Genomic DNA, 18,790 nt, shown 5'->3' with positions numbered 1-18,790 from the left:
ACATGAATATGGAGTTTAGAAGAGCTATATGGGCTGGAGACAAAACTTTAGTCATCAATGTATGTGTTATTTAAAACCATGAGATTGTTTGAGATCCTCAAGGGAATAGGTATAGGTTAAAAAAGAGTTTCAAGAACTGATTCTAGGGATAGTCCAACATTTAGAATTTGGACAATGTAGAGAAGCCAGTGAAGGAGACAGAAGAACTTGGTCTAAGAAATAAGATAAAAATCCTGTGTGATGACTGAGAAGTATCTATAGAGGATGATGACTTAGAAGCCTGTATCCATGGGAACAAAGAAGTGACCATGGATACAGAAATGTGGTTGTCATGGTGTCTTGAGAGGAGCGATTTCACTGTAGCAGCAGAAGCCCAGCCTGGTGGGGGAGGATTTCAGAGATAATGAGAAGGAACATGGCAGGTAGAGGCAACTCTCACAAGAAATTTTGATGAAAGGGAAGAAAATAAGTGAGGCAGTCAGTAGAAGAATGAAAACCTATTTCCACCTTCAGTTTAAGAAATTAAAATGAAGAGCTGACAGATTATAGGTCCATTTATTTAAGCCTAACCTAAATAAACCTGATAGGGACCTAAAGTAATCCTACTACTGGGTCATTACCTAAATTTCACTCGACCCTCTCAATTCCTTCAGTCACCAGTGTGAAGAAACAAACACTAAAACAACTTTTTCCACAGTAAAAACCGTATGCCTATGACAGTCAGAAAGCATCGACCATTCTTATAATACACGGTGTTGCCCGGTGCTGTGTCAAGGTCAACTGTACCTACTCTGGATCAGACCACTGGGGTCAAGTCCTACATCCGCCATCAGCCAGCTCCACCAACTTGACCTCCATTAGCCTCAATATTCTCATTTGTCAAAGGGTGAGAGGCCATAGATCTCTCCAGGATTATAGTGAGGGCAAGTCAATGCCAAATGCCTACCAGTGTCCATGTAAGCACTTTAAATATATTAGAATCCACAAATGATAAAACATTTCAGAAAAGTGTCCAATAATCTGAAACAAAAAACCAGTAAAAATGCCATTGGCTCCTCACTGCCCGTTGTGGAGCATGGCTTGGGTCTTTCAGCATTTCTTCGATACCTAAAGACATGGCCCTTACTCCCTGATTGCTTCTTAAATATGTCTGGAAACTAAACATGACTGTGTCCCGAGAGTCAAATATTCATGAACACATATACAGTACCTGCCAGTTAGGTTACGTTTTATGTTCGCAACTTTATTATCCCATTTTTTCTCAGAATATTAACACCAGGAATAATGCTACAGTCTTTGTATGAATACATGCATGCTAATATATGATATATAAATATATCACATTATGTGCATTCTATAAGAGATATTTGTCTAATAATTTTCCCTTGTCTGAATTCCTCATCCTCTCTCCTCCTTAATTGATGTGTGACTGAAATGGGTCACTGCCGTCACACGTGACTTAAAGCCTGAAGGCATTAGAAATTATTGACCATATTCTGTATTTAGGACACTTTAAGGAACCTTTCAATCCATCTTGGCCCATATAATTTGCCAATTATCCTTTTCCTATCTCCAGCTACAAGCTCTAATTCAGAACACCACCTACTTTCGTGCGGACTGAAGAGCTGAGCCCCACGTTTATTTGTTCCTGGACCAGACGCTCCACCTCAGGGCCTGTGGAACCCTTTCAAAGTCACGAACTCAACAGTCCTCACAACTAATGAGGATCCTGGGCGGTTTTTCTCTGTAATGATGACGAAGCGCAAGAAGCCCACACTGAGATGAAAAGTCGATTCCACAAACTGCTAAGTACATAAATATGTTTCCAAACTATTCCTAGGGTAGTTTCCTCAATGTCTATGGAACAATGCAGGATTAATACAATTAGGGCTTGAACAAGGACACAAAAAAACCCAATAAATTTATCAGAAGATAAATTATGTCTATGGAATCTATTACCAAAACTGAGAGACCAAATCAAGCATCCAGAGCCATTTACAAAATACACAGCATGTGCTTAATTGGCCATCAACAGTCCTGCTTATAGCACACATTTGGGCATATCTTGAAAATGTATAGAGCCCTTCAAATCTGCTAAGGATTTTGTTTAATAAATTTATAGGAAGAAAAGAAAATCTGAAATAATCACAGGTTGTCTTTTTTTAAAAAAATCACTCTGGAGATCAAGAGAGTGGAAGGGTTAAAATCTCTTCTATTTTTAATATAATCTTCACACTCTATCATTATTTCTTAGGAGGGTAAGATTTATCATCTGAAAAATCCAAAAACGGATTCTCCCCCTTCATAAATCACAGCCACAGCTTCCAAACCGCATGGCACCGTGGAGCAGGGGAGGCCCGAGGCAAACCTGCACTGCTCATCTGCCTCGGGCCCCCCTCTTGTGATCTCACCCTTTTCTCTGCTTCAGAACCACCACCATAGACCACTGCTCCCTCCCTGCCACATGCAGATGGGTGCTGCCACCACTGACTGGCCCACAGGCATGTATAGCATCTGCCCGTGGCCTTGACTGAGGCAGCCAATGATCACATGTCCCTTATTTCAGACAACACATAATGCTACCTCTCAAAGGCTTTTCAATAGCCAATAGGGTATAAAGCAAGATTAGTAAAATCACGCACATACCCTCATATCTACAGAGTGAAGGGTCCTGCTTGTAATAAAGCCATAGATGGCCCTGGATTTTTGGAGTAGCAGGTATGACTACAAATAATGGATTTACGCAAGTCTAGATGAACTTAATCAAATCATTTTTATTTTATTAAATTTATTAAGGTGACACTGGTTAATAAAATCGCATAGGTTTCAGGTGTGCAACTCTATAAATACGTCATCTGTACATTGCATTGTGTTCACCTCCCAAAGTCAAATCTGCTTCCGTCACCATATTTGAGCCCCTTTACCCTTTAGCTTCCCTGAGACTTTTCCACAGCTATAAAGTGGGAATAATTCTTACCACTGTTGTGTGAGGTTCAATGATAAAATCCCTAAAAAGGCACTTAGCAATACTCAATACATTCATTACTATTATTATTATTATTATTGACCCAGTTCGGTTGCCTGTGGGGAGATGCACACACATTGAATCCAAGATGCAGGAACTCTGGCCCTAAACCCTCTGGAGGGAAATCATCTCCACACTTGGTAGTCAGCACTGATCTTAGAAACATCTCCACCACATTTGGAAATCGTGACGGTTTCATTGTGAAAATAAATGACTATCGAATTGCTAAAACTCCTTTCTAATTTTAGTGAATCATAGTCTGTTCACCTAAACACGCTTTTAATAGAATATTTCTAGTGGCTTTTTTTTTTTTTTTTTTTTACTGACTCGTAAAATTCTCCTTACCCACACCCTCGATTCTTGCACTGAGGCGCATGGATTCCAGGCCTACGGAGCGCCGTTGGGGGGCTGGGGAACCAAACCCGTCTTCATAATAACGAATACCAGTGTTTGCCTGGTTCACTTGTGTCCACCTTTGCACCAGAGGTGCAACCGCCGTGGCGGGTAAGACTGCTGCCCTAGCTCACATCAGAACGGTAGCTCCGAAGTATTCCCGCAGTAACCGTGTTCTTCACGGCTGGGCACTGACGATGCAAGTACAGTGCCAGTTTCACCTGAAAACTGCAGGGCTCTGCTTGATGAAGTAGCAAAGTTACTAATTTTGTTCATTCTAGACCCTTACATCTTGAGGTCTCTTCCCTGCCGCTGTGACAAACAATGAAACGAGCACAAAGAACCAGTCACCTGTCCCTGAGCACTGCAGCTGCCTCATGGCAAAGCGCAGGTGCTGCTGTTTGAGTTGCGAGCTGAACTAGCTGCTTCACTTACGGGATGTGGATTTGACTTGGTAGGACAACTGACAGAGACGCTATGATTTTTTAGACTCCAGTATCTGGGAGAGCATTTCTTCGTTGATTGAAAATGAACAAGGGGAACCTGACTCTTCAAGGATAGGAACTAACAATCCATGTTACTAATGATAAAATTTGAGCTGTCAGGTAAAAATTCAAATTTTGAAATACTTCTAACCATCATAATGAAGTAGGGAGCCAATATACTTCAGGACTTTTTCGGGAAGATCCATATCATTTATACCAATATTTTCCAAATAATCAATGCCTTATGTTTGCAACTCACACAGGTAAACATCCATTCAGAATACAAAGTAGAGTGATACATTATGATGTCAACATTATGATGTCAGCAAAGTATGCATATTTCACTGATAGGGTTTCAGATGCCACATGGCAGGGAAGTTTTAAAACACTGCCCCTCGTGGAGTTCAGGTGTAGTGCCAAAGAAAGCGGACAGCTACCTGAAGAGGATATCAAAGTACCCTCCCATACCCAATCTGTATCTCTGAGAAAGGATGGATTCTTCTCATATACATTGACCAAGCAACATTTTTGCCATAGATGGAGATTTGAGAAACCAGCTGTCTTCTCTTAAGTCAGATATTAAAGAGATTTATGAAAATATAAAATAATATCTGTCATCATTATTTTTGGTTTGGCAAAGAAAAGTTTTATTTAATACAATAAAATAAAATATATTGTTTAATGTGGTCTTTAAATGAAATAATATTTTAACATTTTCTCAATTTTAGTGTTTAAAATAGTAAATATCAATAAATAAAGACACACCTAAGCAAATGACCTTTGGGGTCCTTGCCAGTTTCTAGGAGTAGGGAGGGGTCCTGCGACCAACAAATTCAAGAACTGGGACCTTAGATGCAAATACAGTATTTCCTCCCATTTAAACCCTAAGTCTGCCCTGGCTGGTGTGGCTCAGTGGATTGAGCGCCAACCTGTGAACCAAAGGGTTGCTGGTTCAATTCCCAATCAGGGCACATATCTGGGTTGCGAGCCAGGTCCCTAGTGGGGATGCCAACCACACATTAATGCTTCTCACCCTCTCTTTCTCCCTCCCTTCCCCTCTAAGAATGAATAAATAAAATCTTTAAAAAATAAATACATAAATAAATGAATAAACTCTAAGTTCCAGGTGAATCCCCCCACCTCTGTTCCTCTTTATCCTTTTTGAGTTTTCTGACAATTCTCAATTCATTTGTAGAACAGGGATCATTGGTATGCCCTCACGTCCTTAGTTCAATCAACGATCAAGATTGATTTTACTACCTTCCTGCATTCCCCCAGCTTCTCTGGGTTAACTCATTTCTGAGGCACAAGAACACACATTCCGGGCTCGGCTCTGCTACCATCTCATTCAGCAAGCATGGACGGACCAGCTACCATACCTCAGCCAACACAGCAGGCTCTAATACAGATCAATGCAGCAAAGCCTTGACCTTGATGCGGTCCAACCCAGCCCCTCAGCTGCAAGTTCCCATACAACAAACGTCAAAAGAGGAGTGCTCATTGAAGCGCTACATCTCCTTTTTGTTGTCGAACCTAGAACAATGGTTCAAAACGCGTATGAGCTATTCTAACGTAACCAAGGCTCTCCTGAGAATATCAAGAAACAAAATAAAAAGATAATAAACCGTATGTCTGCAACCCAACACCATCCTTCAAAGACACTCCTGTTCAGGCCCAAGTTTCAGCTGTGAGAGAGGTAGGGTAAAGGAAGGCGCATCCTGGATAGATCTCTGGAATGAGCAGTGTCGAGCCCCCGTCCCCAGCCCCGCCCCACAGGTGTCAGAACTGGAAAAGGAATGCCAACTAAAGCCATTTCTCTCTCACCCCCTGACCCTGGGCTTGCCCAGGGAATGTGGGCGGCCGTGACTCCAGCCAGAAACCTGAGTAAGCAGCCCAGATTCCTATCAGTGAGCATGAATAAAGTCTTTTTAAATGCACTGGAGCAAGTTTGCACTTGGAAACAAACAATTGAAAACTCACCTCTGACAACCAGACGTAATTTATGACTTCTTTTTGCAGAATCATGGTAAATTAATTGTTTTGGCAGAAGGAAAAAAGTACTTCATTGTATATACTTAAAAGATATAACCAATAATAATATGAAATTCTAGCTCCCAACTACTGCTTCCAATATTCTTGGGCAAAGGCACATTTGCTTTCAATTTGAAGAGTGGTTGGGCCTTGGGAGCTCAAACCTGGTTTACAATTTCAGCACTTCAGTTCACAGAAGACACCCTTACCATTTTTTTCTTATAAAACAACCATCATAATGAGTTCCCCTAGATTTCTAAATAAATAGGTTATAGGAAATACGAACAACTTTTCCTATGGGTATTATTTGAGGCCAAAAAGTGTAACAAACATATTATCCCCTATTACTAACAAAATGACTTATAATGATTTTTAAATCTGCAGCTCTATTATAGAAATAGCACTATTTAAAAATTTAATATAAGCCAATCTTTGCATATCCAGTGAGTCAATAACAAGACACAATAAACTAATGGTAACAGTGGACACTTATTGTCATTCTCCATATTCTCTACTAAATGGAATGCACTGAACCAACCAGCGACAACCAGCAATACAATCTGTCTTACAGCTGAACAAAGGCACCTAAAGCCTGGAAGGACTTAATCGCCTGTCTTTACTAAATACTTCAGCCTTCAAACCAGCGGAATCTCTTCATCCAAGAAGTGATTCCGAAGAAGGAAGGCAGAGACAGGGGGTGGGTTTAGGGGAGGAATACGCCAAATCAAAATAAAATTTTGTAAATCGAGGTCTGAGTTAAGTCAAACAGCTTAACATGTAAGACCTATGTTACAACCTTTGACAAACTAATTCGGTCAAAGAGGACACTTGGGTTAGAAGTCCCTTCAGGGCTGTGTATAAAAGACACAACTGAACTCTACTTCGGGTTGCATCTCTAAGAATTATATCTCCATTAAGAATCACATCTCTAATATCCTCTAGGCCATGGATATGCTGCTCCATCCGTTGAGCAGACATAGCCAGCTATTATGAAAAAAAAAGCACAGGGGATTGAAAAAGATAATAATAATAAATGAGCATTTTCAATAAAGAAAACTCCTCACCTCCCCCAAACAGAAAAGCAAGAAAACAAATGCATGAGCCTCTGTCTCGCAAGCATGTTATGTCTGGGCTACTGCCAAGTATCACAAACCACATTTGATGTTTTTTGTGTTTGGCTAAATGACACCAGAACGTCTTTGACGGGGGAAGGGAGGGACAAAGATAACTTAGAAAATGGCAAACAAGAGCTTTCCAGAGTGTAGCTATATCATTTCTGGTTGCTATCAAGACAACATTGGAAGTAGTTCAGTTAAAAGGCAAATTAGTGACACCGGGAGGTAGCATGCTCAAATCCACCCCAGGGGCAGCCAAGCTTGGAATTCTCCCAGCTTATGCTGTGAGACACGGACTTCTCACCGGTCAGCAGGCAGATGTGTGCCTGTACCGTGGCCTGAGCAACACAGTCCTATCTCTGGAAACGGCCCTAATGGCTGACCATTCACAGCATATTACATGTTTTAGATCAGAACGGAAGAGCAAGGATTAGCCTAAGTCAGAAGACAGTGCCTGAAATGTGAAGGCAGATGAAATCAGCAATCCCCCCAAGCTTGGCTCCGCACATTGAAATGAGTCCCTTCCTCTACAGAAACTGCCAAGGCTGCTGAGGATGAGAAAGTGAACAGGGTCGGGATGTAAACTGCCAGTCTGTCCTCGTGGCCACGCCCCCTAGACAGGGAGGCTGTTACTGCTGACTTCTACCCCAATTCTTCATTTTGGAACACAAATGTCTCACGGCTGAGATCTCCCATTCTCTAGTAGGCATCCTCACTGAGAGGTGTTTAGTTTAGCGCTGGGATTCAGCTTAGATAATTGGGTGTGGGTTTGTGGTTTTTTTGCAGGGGAGGGGAGGGAGAACACTTCTGAAATGGCTAAAGATTTCTCCCTAGCCTCATACATACAACTACTATGAGGTGAACTAGAAAGTAAAAACCATTCATTGTTTAGATTTGACCGGGATCAAGCTAAATTTTATGCAATTCTTGTTAGTCTCTATGCCAGGGCATGTTCATACACCCCTGTCAGTAAAATCAATCATCAACCATCAAGGTAAATAATTACAGAAAGTAACATAAAGAGAACAATCTTTCTAAAAAGCATAGCAACAAAGAAGTCATAAATGACGGTGAGACCATTACCTCTGCTCTCTGTGTTCTGGGGAAAGCAGCAGACTTCTCTATGGCATACACCTCCACCAGGTACAGGCAAGCTCCTTGCTCCCGGTCCAGGATGGCTGCCGTCTGGATCATGCCCGTCTGTCGCCCAATAGTAAAGAGACGTCCCACAGTTTTTTCTTCACAACGAACAGAGACGATGTAATACTCCACTGGGGCTTCCGACCCTCTGGGGCTAGCTGCTTCGATCGATATCACATTAGTCCCAATGGGTTCCCCTTCCTTCAAAATAGTTATGTACTTGGGTTGAGTAAACACAGGTCCATCAAGGCCCTGGAGAATGACAGTCAATTCAGTGGTGGATTTCCTCCTTTCGGGGCCAAGGTCCGTGGCTGAAACGATGAGGTTGTAGACCAGCTGTGAGGGCACCAGTGCGGAGGCCACTCTCAAGTCTCCGCTGAAACGGTCCACGACGAAGGTGTCTGTGTCGCCGTTGATGATCTCGTATTCCACCTCTCCGTTGGCACCTTCGTCTGGGTCTGCGGCCAGGACTGTGGTCAGGACGGAGCCAATCACAGCTGAGGGGTCGGCTGCCAGGGCGCTTTGTGATACAAACACCGGAACGTTGTCATTGAGGTCTGTAACCAGAATGGTCACGTTTTTCAAAGCACACCGTCTAGTTTCCACAGGCACAGCTTGGTCGTTGGCTTTTACCGTTAGCTCAAAGAGATTAGCAAACTCCCGATCTATTTCAGCACTAGTATATATAGTGCCTTTGACTTCATCTATGCCAAAGTGGTTGCCCCTTGGCATCTGCTGGATGATTGTATAGGCCAGTTGCCCATTAATGTCTGCATCGGGGTCGTGGGCAGTCACTGAAATGACAGACGTCCCAATGGGAATGTTCTCAACAATGGACTTGAAAATATCCCCAGGAGGAAAGCTAGGAGGGTTGTCATTGAAGTCCCTCACATGTATCACCACTGACATTGTGGATGAACGAGGCGGCCTGCCTTTGTCTTTTGCCGTTATATTTAATTTGTACAAAGACTGTGTTTCAAAGTCCAATTTTTTGGCAAGGAAAATACTCCCAGTGTTTGGGCTAATGCTGAAAGTCCCATGGTTGTTAGTCCCAGTAATGCTGTACTGTAAATCAGCATTGTCACCAGAATCCGAATCAGTGGCAGTAACAGAGGACACCAGTTCACCAATTCTCATGTTTTCCAAAACATCGACAAAGAGAGTCGACTTAGGGAAGGAAGGGGTATTGTCATTTTCATCTAAAATATCAATAGTTAAGGTACAGGTTGAATTGAGGGAGATGGCCCCTGAATCCACTGCTTGAATTACAAGGGAATAGACAGGTGTGGCTTCGTAGTCTAATTTGCCAATTAGGGTCACCTGACCAGAGGTACTATCTATAGCAAACTGTCTCTCCTCATTTCCTTTTATTACAGAATAATGAATAAGTCCATTACTACCTTCATCAACATCCGAGGCAGATACCCTTAAAACCTGCGTCAGGTTGGCTGCTGACTCGGATATGGTGGCTTGGTAGAAGTCTTTTACAAATTTAGGAGCATTGTCGTTTATATCCTTCATGTAAACATGCACCGTAGCCTGATCCTTGAGAGGCTGCGGGAGCCCCTGATCTGTCGCGATGACTGTGAAGGTAAACACCGCGGTCCCCCTGCGCCTCATAAGAGACTCCCTGTCAAACTGGTGGGTATTTGTGATTTCCCCACTAAGAGCGTGCAGCTCAAAGTCTGGCTGCACCGTTTCAAAAGAATACCTTACTTCTCCATTTGGCCCGAAGTCTTTATCTACAGCACTTACTTTGCCCACGAATGACCCAGCTTTTTGCTCCTCTTCAAAATAAAATGAGTAATTGGTACTGTTGAAAAGAGGTCTGTTATCGTTGACATCTTCTAAAATTACAGTAACATTCACAGTCGCACTAAGGGGTTCCACTGCTCTGTCAGAAGCAATAACCAGTAAAACATATCTGTCTTGAAGTTCACGGTCCAGTTCACTTTTTATATACAACTGACCATCGGGGAATATGCCAAAAGCCTCCCCGGTATTTCCTTCAGCAATGCTGTACGCAATCTCGCCATTTGCTCCTGAATCCTTATCAAAAGCTTGCACTTTAAAGAATCGAGAGTTCACAGGTTCTGACTCAGAAAGCGTGACCTCATAAGAGAGCTGGTCAAATACTGGTGGGTTGTCGTTGACGTCATGGACATAAACGGTTAAGATGACACTAGAGGAGAGCTGGGGAACACCCATATCAGACGCCAAGATCTCTATCTGGTAGGAACCAGCGTGGACATCTAGGGGCCCCAGCAGACTAACGTGCCCACTCCTCTCACCGATAGCAAACAGGTTCCCGGGGTTCTGCCTCAGGCTATAGAGTACCATGCCATTGACACCTTCGTCAGGGTCCACAGCCTTGGCTTGGAAAATGCTGTGCCCTGCCTGCCAATTCTCCACCACATTCACACTCTCTACTGCCTGAAGGAAATGGGGAGAGTTGTCATTCAGATCCTTAACAGTTATGTTAACCACAGCGTCTCCAGTCACAGCGCCCCCACTGGCCACCACTTTCAGCTGATAAAAGGATTGCTCTTCTCTGTCAATCACACTGGCTGTGGTAAGCTGCCCAGTGACCTGGTTGATTGCAAACATACCTTTCTGATCCCCACTGGTAATGAGATAACTGATGTTGGAATTGAGATCCATGCTGGATGCAGACACACTACCCACGTGATATCCCAGAGCCACGTTCTCAAAGACCACGAAGCTGTAGGCAGCTTGGCTGAATACAGGTGGGTTGTCTTGGGTGTCCAGTACAGTAATGGTTACTATTGCCTGGTTGGGGGACTGTAAATTGCCACCATCAGTAGCCACGATTTGCAACTGGTAGGCTGTTTTTTCTTCTCTGTCTAGGGCCATTCTGGTAGAAATCACCCCGCTCTGAGCATTGACCTGCAGCCGAGACCTGTCCCCAGCTGATATGCTATATCTGACAGTTCCATTGAGACCCAAGTCGGGGTCCGTGGCAGACACGGTAGTGATGTAGCTACCTCCAGGCTCATTCTCCTGAATATGAGCAAAGTACTGGACTGGGTAGAACACAGGGCTGTTGTCATTCACATCCAGGAGACTCACATTTATGCGAGCCACCGAGGACTGGGGAGGGGAGCCCAGATCTGTGGCCACAACCAACAGGGAGTAGAAGGCTTGCTCCTCTCTGTCCAAGGAGGAGACGGTACTCAACCTCCCAGACACGGGGTCCAGGCGGAAAGACCTCTGGTCAGTCTCGGCCTCTTGTAGGGAGAAGCGCACTGTCCCATTGTCACCCAGGTCCCCATCGGTTGCCCCAAGCACTAGCAGTTCTGTCCCTATTGGGGTGTTCTCAACCACAGACACAGCGTACCCTTCTGGCTGGCTAAACACTGGCTTCTCATCATTCACATCCAGGAGAGTTACTACAAGCTGGGCGTAGGAGACCTTGGGGTGAACGCCCTGGTCCCGAGCACTGATATTCAGCACCACTTGGGAAGCAAGTTCACGGTCCAAGCCCCCAGCAGCCCCAGTGGTCACCAAGCCACTATGTTCACTGATATGGAACCAACCTAGTCCATTGCCAGAGACGATGCTGTAACGCAGATTAGCATTGAGACCAGAGTCGCCATCTGTGGCAGACACTCCACTCACATAGCTTCCCGGGGGCGCCTCCTCGCTCAGGTTCACTCTGTACACTTGCTGGGCAAAGACAGGAGGGTGGTCATTGATGTCATTGACAAAAATCACCAGGCTGGCCACCGAGGAGCGCGCCTGGACCGCGGCGGCAGGGGGCGCCCCGTAGTTATCCGAGACGGAAACGGTCAGGTTGTAAGAAGGGATGCGCTCGCGGTCCAGGGCGCTGGCCACTTTGATGAGGCTCAGGTTCGGCACTTTGCTGCTCTGCACCTCAAAGTGGCGCTGCTCGTTGCCCGCGAGAATCTGCACCGAGATGTTCCCGTTGGCAGCGGGGGAGTCTGCGTCCGTCACGGTGAGCAGAGCCACCACCGTGCCCACCTGAGCGTTCTCATCCACCGAGGCGTAGCGCGAGGTGGCGGGGAAGTAGCGGAACTTCACCACCGGGTCGTTGTCGTTGACGTCCAGCAGCTGAATCAGCGCCTCGGCGCGCCCGGTGAGGGAAGGCACGCCTCGGTCCAGAGCCTGCACCGTCAGCGAGTACTGGCGCCGGGCCTCAAAATCCAGGGGCTCCCGTACGGTGATAAGCCCCGTTTCGGGGTCCATCTGGAAGGGGGTCCCCTCGTCCTGCAGCCGGTAGCGGATGTCCGCGTTGGTGCCCTCGTCCGCGTCCGCCGCCGCCACCTGGAGGACGCTGGAGCCCACAGCCGCGTCCTCAGGCACCCCCGCCTGGTAGTGGGAACTGCCAAACACCGGGGGGTTGTCATTAATGTCCTGCACAGTCACGTTTACCTGAAGGTAGCCCCGCCGCTTGGGCTCGCCCTTGTCCTCCACTTCCACCAGCAGCTGGTAGTGCGGCGTGACCTCTCGGTCCAGCCCGCCCTTGGACACCAGATGCAGGAAGGCGCCTTCGCCGCTCGGGTTCACGGTGATGTCCAGGCTGAAGCGACCCTCCTCGTTGCCCTGGATGATGCGGTAGGAACGGTGGTCCACGCCATTGGAGCCGATGTCCGCGTCGGTGGCTGTGTCCAAGATGACCTGGCGCCCGCTGCTGCTGTCCTCCTTGAAAGTGACCACGATGGAGGGGTCCGGGAAGACGGGGGCGTTGTCATTCAGGTCCCACACCAGCACTCGCACCTCGGTGGGGTAGGTGGGCGAGCTGGAGAGAACCACCAGATTAATCACGTCGCTGGGCAGGCTCTCGCGGTCGATGGTAGCCGTGGTATACAAGGTCCCGGTGCTACTGTTTATGGCAAACAGGGCGTGGCTTTCGCTGAGCCGGTAGGTGAAGCCGGGGCGCGTCTGGATGGTGCCCACCAGCGTGCCGGGGGGCTGCTCCTCCAGTACTTGGAACACCTGGCGCTGCTCGGCCCCACCGACGCGAGCCGGCCCCGGGAGCAGGGACAGCAGCCCAAGGACGCGCAGGAGCTGGAGCACCGAGGGGGTGGGCAGCGGCAGGCACGCTCGGCCAGGAGCCCGGCCTGCATCCAAGTCCATGGTCCCGGCTCCTTGGAACGGGGTGGCCCACAGAAGGAAGAAGTGAGGCAAAAAGAATGCAATGACCGGGATTACGTAGCCCCGGCAAATGCAGCCGAAAGCCCTGAGAACTCTGCTATTTTAAAGAGCCTCCAGCCCCGCAGAAGAAGCAAATCTCCTCAATGAAAGACTCCAACCAGGTAGCCATGTAGACAGGTCGTGCCAGAGGGAATCGGGGACGAGAGGCAGCCGGGCATTCCGCGGGGCGCTCCTGGGAGCAGATGAGTTCCAGAAAAGTTTCTCAAACCTCCAGTATTTCCCCGTGGGCGCGTTGGTTTTGAATCCGGTGAGTGTGAGCGCTTTCGCCCCGGTCGCTGAGAGCAGGGAGAGGTGGTCTGTGTTTGAGGTGTAGGAGCAATCTTTGCAAACACTCTCCAGAAACTTTGGAGCTCACCCGTGGCCAAGAAACTGAGGAGGGCAGGACAGACGCGGGTGGCGCTGCGGGAAGAGGACGGCGGCGCACGGGGAGGGGCGGTGGGGAGCCAGGAGGTGGGCGAATTCCTTCCCTAAAGGCTGGAGACCAGGGGGCTCCTCGAGTCCCCCCCTCCCCGTCAGGAACAGCGACACCCCTCCACTGGGCTGCGCGAGGGGCTGCGAGGCCCAGGCGGCGGCGGCCGCGCGCGAACTGCGCTCCCGGCGCGGGCGCTAGGGCTCCGGTGCCCGCGCGCAGTCCGCCGCGTCCTCCTCCTCCTCCGGCAGCAGCCGCCGCCGCCCCTGCTGCGGGCACAGGCAACGTCCAGCGCTCCTCGGCATGTTTCTATTATACTTCAGCCGGGGCGCCCACCAGCCCGTTATTTGTACATCCACGAGCGCAGGCCCCCCGTTCTTCTCGGCCTCGCGGGAGTCGGGCAGCGGCGGCGCAAGGTCCCTGCGTCCCCTCCCCTCAGCATGCCGGGGGACGGTTCTCGGGCGGCCCCGTCCGAGCCCACTCTAGCGCGCCTCGCCCCTGCCCTGGGGGTCTTTGCTTTTAAGGTCCCGGGTCAGTTTCACTTTGTAATCCGCAAGGCTTTTAGGTTTGGGGGCGGCTGGTTCCCTTTCTCCCGTGCCGTCGGCGGGGCGGGCGCGGACGCCGGCGCCGGGCAGTGGCGGCGCCCGCGGCAGCTCGGGCCGGCGCCTGTCAGCGCTCTGCTGCTCGCCCGCCGGGCTGGAGGTTGTGCGGCGGAGACGCCGGAGCTCGGGAACCCCTCTCGGCACCCGCGGGTCCTCACTTTCCCCGCCCCCTGCCCGCCGCACGCGCGCGCGCACACGCGCCGCGCGCCGCCGAAACACAAACAGAGGGGGCGGGCCGACCGCGGGGGAGCGGGGCTCCGAAACTTTGCTCGCCACTCATTGATCCGCGCTGCGCCCGCGCGGGCGCCCCCTCGCGCGCGGGCTGTCACCCACGGCCCGCCCCCGCCCAGCCTATTGGGCCCCACGCTGCCCCCGCCCGCGCGCCCAGCTGCCTCGGCCGCCCACTGGCTGCTTGCGACGCTAATCACCCCGGCGGCCTCCGGGGGACTGCGGGCGGGCGGTCGGGGGGGGGGGCGGGAGCCTCGCGAGCAGGAGGCGCTGAAAAGGGGGCGATTTTTTTTTTCCTTTTTGGTCAAATCTTGGCCAGCGTCAGAGCAATAACAGCAAAAAGCTGCCGCAGAATAGATGGGGGTTAGGTCAGGTTTGCAGATAAATAACTTTAGAGCGGGGTCTGGGGGAAGACCGTTCGGTTGTTTTACTAGTAATAACTCAGGGGTGAGGGGGTCGAGAGAAAGAAAGGAAAGGCGGGGGGCGAGGGTCTGTTAGAGCGGGGAGGAAGGATTAAGCAAAGCCTGTCTGGGAATGCACCGAGCAGATTGGCTTTAACCGTTTCCTGCCCCTTCCGTTCGATGGATCCGACTGAATCCAAACCGACCCCCCCTCCCATTCCTCCTCGGTCTACCGCGCGTGCTCCCTGCACTCCGGGGCCGGCTCAACCCTAAACCTGCACCCGTCTCGCCTCCCCACCTCCCAGGTGACGGAGGGCACCGAGGCCCCGGTACCCACCGCACTTTGGACTTCCTATAGGAAAGGCCAGGGGAACTCGCTGTGTGTTTTGTTTCCCTTCCCAAATGGATCCCAGGTGCCAGTAGCCAAACCTTAGGGTTTCAACAATAACAATGGTAGCCCTTGGGAAAGACGGCGCTCTTTTCCGGTTGCGAAGTTTGGGATTTTGATCTCTGTTGGAGTATTTCCCCTTGACATTTTGTAGCCAAAGGAATACCGACCAATTTGTGTGTGTGCGTGTGTGTGTGTGTGTGTTGGTGGGCAGGGGGGATTCGAAGGAGGGAGAAGTCTGGGGAAAGGATAAATATGAAAAATACAATAATAAATACAATGAATTGTAAATTTGAAAAATGCTCACGGGTCTTGTACTGCACTCATATTAACTCCCCTGCTATTTACTGTAGCTAATTTTTGTGGTGGCACGCATCGCTTCTATAAAAGAAAAAAAAATTGACTAGAAATCAGGTCAGTATTCCTTTCCCTTTAAGAGAAACCAGTTCGAAAATAAGAATTTAAACCAAGCAATGCAAATACAGTATAGGGCGTATCTCATACATTTCTGCCACAGTGACCCGCTCCAAATGTAAAACTTTCTGAGCCCGAAGAAGATTCAGCCATGAGTAAATGCTGCCCTCTGCTGTTCAGTCACTCTTCCGTCTGGTCGCCTGGTTCCGGGCTCAAAATTAAACGCAGAGACCAGAAAGATCAGATTACACGGCTCATTCCTCCTTCTTGCCTGGGGATAGTGGCAAAGAAAAAAGATCTTTACGGATCTCCTAGTCCCTTTCTTTATTTAAGGTTAAAAAAAAAAGCAAGCAGTAGAGCAAACAGCAAATTCAAGTCCTCCGATGCAGACGGCCTCGTAAGCTAAAGCATCCGTGGGAACCTGAATACTAAAAATGCTATCACCAGTTCCTTTGTTTAGGTTGGAAGGTCCACTTCTGCGTATCCCTCCACTGCATGCATATACATAACGGCACATACAGTACATGTAATCGGTGAATTGGAAACAGACAAGAAAGTTCAGTTTCACCATTCCTGTACTTTTAGGAATTGAAAACTTTTTAAAGCATTGGAAGCTGGTTTTTGTGGGGGTTTTTTTTTTTTTTTTTTTGAGGGAGACATCTTTAAGCCTTTCCTCAAAACTTTCCCTGCCAAAAAGTTACAATCTCAATATCATTATTTTGGAGTAAATGAGCGAGCAAAAATTTGTACATTAAAGTAGAACCAAAATTTTGTACAAACCATGGCTATGATGCATAATTTTGAAAGAATTTTGGGGTTTTTTTCCTTTCATTTGTTGTTTGCTGACACAGTTCAGTTATTCAAGTAGCAAGAGGTAGAAAGGAAACATTAGGGACTTGTAGCAGAGCAAGTACTTCGGAGAGCTTATGAGATACCTTCATATTTAGTATCAGTGGTGTTATATTAGTATCATTTATGGGTAGATTTAATCTGGGGAAATGGGCAAAAATCATTCGTTTTGTGGAATGGGCAGTGTCTATTCTGTGTAATCTATATTTTATATTATATATATTTATTTAAAAATAAGGTGGCAAAGTTAAGTTATACAGAACATATGTATATATTCAGTACATAAAATGACTTTTGAACAATTCTGAATGAGGAGTATCGAAAATGATTTAGATAATGATACAGTTATTTGAATAAATGGGAGCTTTTCATGATAACTACTTTAAAGCAGCACATTCATTTATAGGTAAAACCTACACTTAAAGTTAAATTTTACGTATACTAGGCACATAATTTAAAGAAGAGTATAGAGAATAGTTTTAAGGAACCATTCTCTATAGATAAGGGACAAGGCCTTTATTTTATTTTATTTTTCTCCATTGGGTTTCAAAAATTGTGGCAATATGATTAAAAGGTAAGGATGTTTCTATTAATAAATGTTTTAAAAATTTAAAAAGTAAAAAGTAAAGATGCCCCCAAAGGTAAAGTGAAAGAAAATAAAGACATATAGAGTTCGTATGCACAAATAAACAAGGTTTATTTAGCTTATTTTTGCTCTTCCACCAAAAGCTTAACTATTTGAAGAAAAGGATGATTGAGTGAAAGCTCTCACTAAACATGAAATGAGGTACTTCTAAGAGGGAAAATATTCAGCAATTCTAATACACTGTAAGGAAAATTACATGTTTATGTGCAGGCATGAAAGAAACGAGAGAATCTAGCTTCTTTGAACTTCAGGGAATATGTAACAACAAATAGCTTTCGAACAATTTGTTATCTTGATCTGTACACACTTGCCATCATTACTTCATTAAACGTCCAAAATTATTATTTTTTCATGTTTTAGGCCCCAGGTGAAGAAGTTTAGGCTAATTATACTGACCTCATTCCGCCTCACCCTCCTCCCCTGTTCTCACCCTTCTTCACTCCCATCATGGGGCCCCAGAGGCAAAGGTTACAGGGGGCGGGGGAGGGAGGGGGCTCTCACCTTCTAGACCTTATATGGTAATTCTAACATATTGTGTCAACTCTGTGATCTTCTAAGAAAATATTTTTAAATGAAGTAATTTTAGCGGTGATAATAGCCTCACATATTACCAGAATAGGAAACCTATCTCCATTATTTCTTTATTTTCCTCTTTCCGTTTTTTTTTTTTTTTCTCCTTTGGGAAATCTTGTTATTTGGTACTTACTTATCCACAAGCTGAATTGTCTTACTGTCTTCTGGAAACATCCACAATCTGATATTCCAATTCACTCATTTATTTTTCAGGTATATCCACTCTACCACCGATTCATCTTTTATTCTCTCTATATCAACTCACATTTTTTCATACTTAATATTTCTATTTCGTTTTTAAATGCTTTTGAACTCGTTTTCTATTGACAGTATCCGTCAATCATCTCTCTATGTTTAACGCACATTTTAGATTCTCGCTCCACCTGTTAAAATGTCTCCTTATTGTAAGTCACCTGTGTTGCCCAGCTTTCCTTACTCAGAGGTAGGTAATTGTTTTCCTGATGTGTTTAGCTATTGGGTCTTGTGAGCTCTTACTGTGGTAGGACTCAGCTGTGCTGGTAACATGTGCTGAGAAGGGATTTTTGAAGGCCTGGCCTCAGCCTGTGAGTTTAGAGCAGGACTTGGCAGCATTTTTTGCTAAAAAGCAAGATAGTAAATATTTTAGGTTTGGAGAGCCCGACAGTCTCTGTCACACTACTACCTAACCTTGCCCTTGTAATGAGTCAGCAGCTGTGGAGAATATGGAAATCATTGGGTACATAGGGCTGTGTTCCAATGAAACTTTATTTACCAAAAGGGAAAGCAGGTCCGATTTGGCCTACAGGCCGTCCTGTGCTGGCCGCTGTTTTAGAGCATAGGAGCGACGCCTTGTACTGAACACTCTACCAGATCGACCATTGTTGACCATTGTTGACCATTTCCATTTGTAATCTGT

The 18,790-nt window shown here is 46.9% G+C and overlaps 1 protein-coding gene across 1 annotated transcript in view; it reads right to left on the bottom strand.

The window, feature by feature from the left end:
- Positions 1 to 13,307, bottom strand: part of FAT4 (FAT atypical cadherin 4) — a 139,756-nt gene extending 126,449 nt beyond the window's left edge. The window contains exon 1 of the mRNA XM_024568941.4: positions 8,133 to 13,307. Within this exon, the coding sequence (XP_024424709.2) occupies positions 8,133 to 13,307 (5,175 nt within the window). The remainder of the gene's footprint in view (positions 1 to 8,132) is intronic.
- Between the last annotated feature and the right edge of the window lie 5,483 nt (positions 13,308 to 18,790).

Source organism: Desmodus rotundus, chromosome 9 (genome assembly GCF_022682495.2).
Source record: "Desmodus rotundus isolate HL8 chromosome 9, HLdesRot8A.1, whole genome shotgun sequence".
NCBI classification, from domain to species: Eukaryota; Metazoa; Chordata; class Mammalia; order Chiroptera; family Phyllostomidae; genus Desmodus; species Desmodus rotundus.
Note: the sequence above shows the minus strand (reverse complement) of the source record. Positions and strands in the feature narration are given on the sequence as shown.